Raw genomic sequence first — 2,696 nt, forward strand, 5'->3', positions numbered from 1 at the left:
TTATATTATTATAATACTTCTAATATTTAAAATTTTTTCAAAGCCTTTTAGGTAAAAATAATAATTTTTATAAAATATTTTATTTGAAAAATCAATACTTGTTAAAAAATAATCATTATATTATTTTCATCGATTAGAAAATCATATAAAAAAGTGTAAGTTAATTTCTTTAGGCTAGAATAGAAAGAAAAAAAACACATTTAAAATGCAATTAATTTTACTCTAGGTAAATTTAATTTTTAAAAATGAAAAATAGACAAAAAAATTACATCAAGCTTAGTTTTGAAGGTTTTGTAAAATGAATGAGATAGCCATTTATTTATGGGAATTTCATTATAACTACTTTATAATATATTAAATATTCATTCATTATTTGAAATAAATTTTTTAATTAAGTGATTATTTATTTATTCTATAAATAAATTATTACTTCTTCTTCTTTTGGCTCTTCATTTTTTATTTAAAAAATTTTTGAAAATTAAATTACTAATTATTATATTTGATCAAGGTTTTAATTTAATTTAAAATATTCTTTTTAATTCTGATAAAACATTCTTTTAATCAAAATTTAATTTTTATAAGGAGCTATCCGATATTTAATTAGCTACCCTGATGTAAGAACATAATGGGCAATAAAATTTTCACTAATTGAGCTTAATAATTAATATTTCTTCAAAAGATATTGTGACAAACAAATCAACTTCGAAACAAAGAGAAATTAGCTAAAATTTTGCATTAACAAATATATTTATTACATGAGTACTATAATTAACGTTGACTGTGAAGGATATTTGTCTCAAGTATAAGTAGATATAAATTTAAATCTTGGTTGCTTTAGAGAATAATTAAACTAAGGTGACTATCTATTTATTGATAGAGATGGTATTCAAATAGAAAAAAGCTTTGAAAACAACTTTAAAGTTATTGATATTTTAGACCAAGTCTCGAATACTATTTACTTGAAGCCTGAACAATAAAAGTTATACCAATTTTCTAAAGATGCACTCTTCTAGCTAGAAATAAAAAACTAAGAAATCGAGAATCTTAAAAAGCAGCTCTTAGAGCAGAAAATGTATGCTAGAAATCTTGAGATCGAAATAGAGAAAGTCAAAAAAATTGATGACTAAGATGCTAAAAAATAACTTTTCTCTAACCTAAATGTTAATAAGGAATACTATGAAGAAGATGAATACAAATCTTCATCCGATACTCTTCAAAAAAAATTTATAAATGATAAAGATTATTTCAAATACGTTATTTTAACCCCAGTTTCTTCTAATTAGTAAAACAGCACATCAAACATGAACTCTAAAAAATTGAATTTAGAAAATAATGTAATCAAAAAAGACTAGCTACAGCTACAGTGTGAATAGCAGTTATACAGAAGCCAGCACTTAGAAAAGGTGCTTTACCCTTCTAAAAAGATAAAAGAGCTCACCTATGAAGAACTGTAAAAGAGAAAAATAGAACACTAAGTGAACATAATCAGACCAAGGATAGAGAATAATCTGAATAAACTAGAATCACAAATGAGACAAATGGAATTTATTCTCAAAAACAAAGACTAAATCAATATGAACAAAAACTACCATATAACAATAACTCAAGAAACCATAAATAGAGTCCAGACTAAGTATAGCAACACTGTTTGTATGTTATGTAACATAACTTGCCATGAAAACTGCACATACACAAACGAAAAATCTGACTGCATAGCCATGCAAGAAGAATTCTGCACAGTATGTCCTTAAAGATGTACCTGGGAATAACATTAAAACAAGCAATACAAAATCGAATATAGCTTAGTTACTAAAGTGGTTACTGTTGATGATCTTAGAAAAATGTATTGCCAAACTGAATCAGACAGTCTTCAAAGCGATTAAATTCTACTAGGGCTTATGAAAGAATTTCTCACAACAAAGAAACAAATATATGATGAAATCAATAATCTCAAAACTTCTATCAATAAATTCGGAAATCTGCTTAATAGGCCAAATGATATCTCCTCCTTAGAGATCATTGAATCGATGATACAAAATGAAAAGTTAGTCAGAAAAATTGGATTTTAATTAAGAGTAAAGCACCTAGAAGATTTAAAAAATTAATTTTAGAATATCAACCAATTACAAGGAGATTTAAAATAAAAAGAGATAGACCTAGTATTTAGTGACTACAAACAGCAAGTTATCAACTTGAAAATATAAAGCATAAACTAAATTTTATTTGGATGATATCTAAAAAATACTATTGAAATTTATAACAATATGAACAAAATAATCTATATATCAATCGCTCTGTATATTTATATAATTTTCTATTAAGTTACTTTACTCAATTTTAAAAATTCATTAAAAATATTTTTATATATCTATCTATATAAACTTATTGGTGTTTGATTGTCTGTCTAATAATTAAATAAAAATGTATTTATTCAATTTTATACATAAAAAATAATTAAATAAAAATATATAATTATACTCTTTGCATCTAAAATATCTAGATGATCTTTAAGGAAATATTTAGATTTTTATTTGTAAATTTTAAATAATTAATATTTATATAGAATTTTTCTAAAGTTTCTATTTTTATAGTGTTTTTATCAATTAATTAACTTTAAACAAAGAACAAATAAATCAATATCTATTTATTTATTTATTTATTTATTTATTTATGTATTACTCAATCATAATAATTTC

General features: G+C 23.0%; 1 protein-coding gene across 1 annotated transcript; it reads left to right on the plus strand. All coding sequences in view use genetic code 6, as the record gives it.

Annotated features, from left to right (window-relative positions):
• Positions 1-755: 755 nt before the first annotated feature.
• On the plus strand, positions 756-2,231 carry TTHERM_00013030 (hypothetical protein; the record flags this gene model as incomplete). Its single annotated transcript, XM_001008283.2, has 1 exon — positions 756-2,231. One exon carries the CDS (start codon positions 756-758, stop codon positions 2,229-2,231), a length of 1,476 nt encoding a protein of 491 aa, XP_001008283.2.
• Positions 2,232-2,696: the final 465 nt, after the last annotated feature.

Source organism: Tetrahymena thermophila, assembly GCF_000189635.1.
Source record: "Tetrahymena thermophila SB210 genomic scaffold scf_8254803, whole genome shotgun sequence".
In the NCBI taxonomy this organism is placed as follows: domain Eukaryota; phylum Ciliophora; class Oligohymenophorea; order Hymenostomatida; family Tetrahymenidae; genus Tetrahymena; species Tetrahymena thermophila.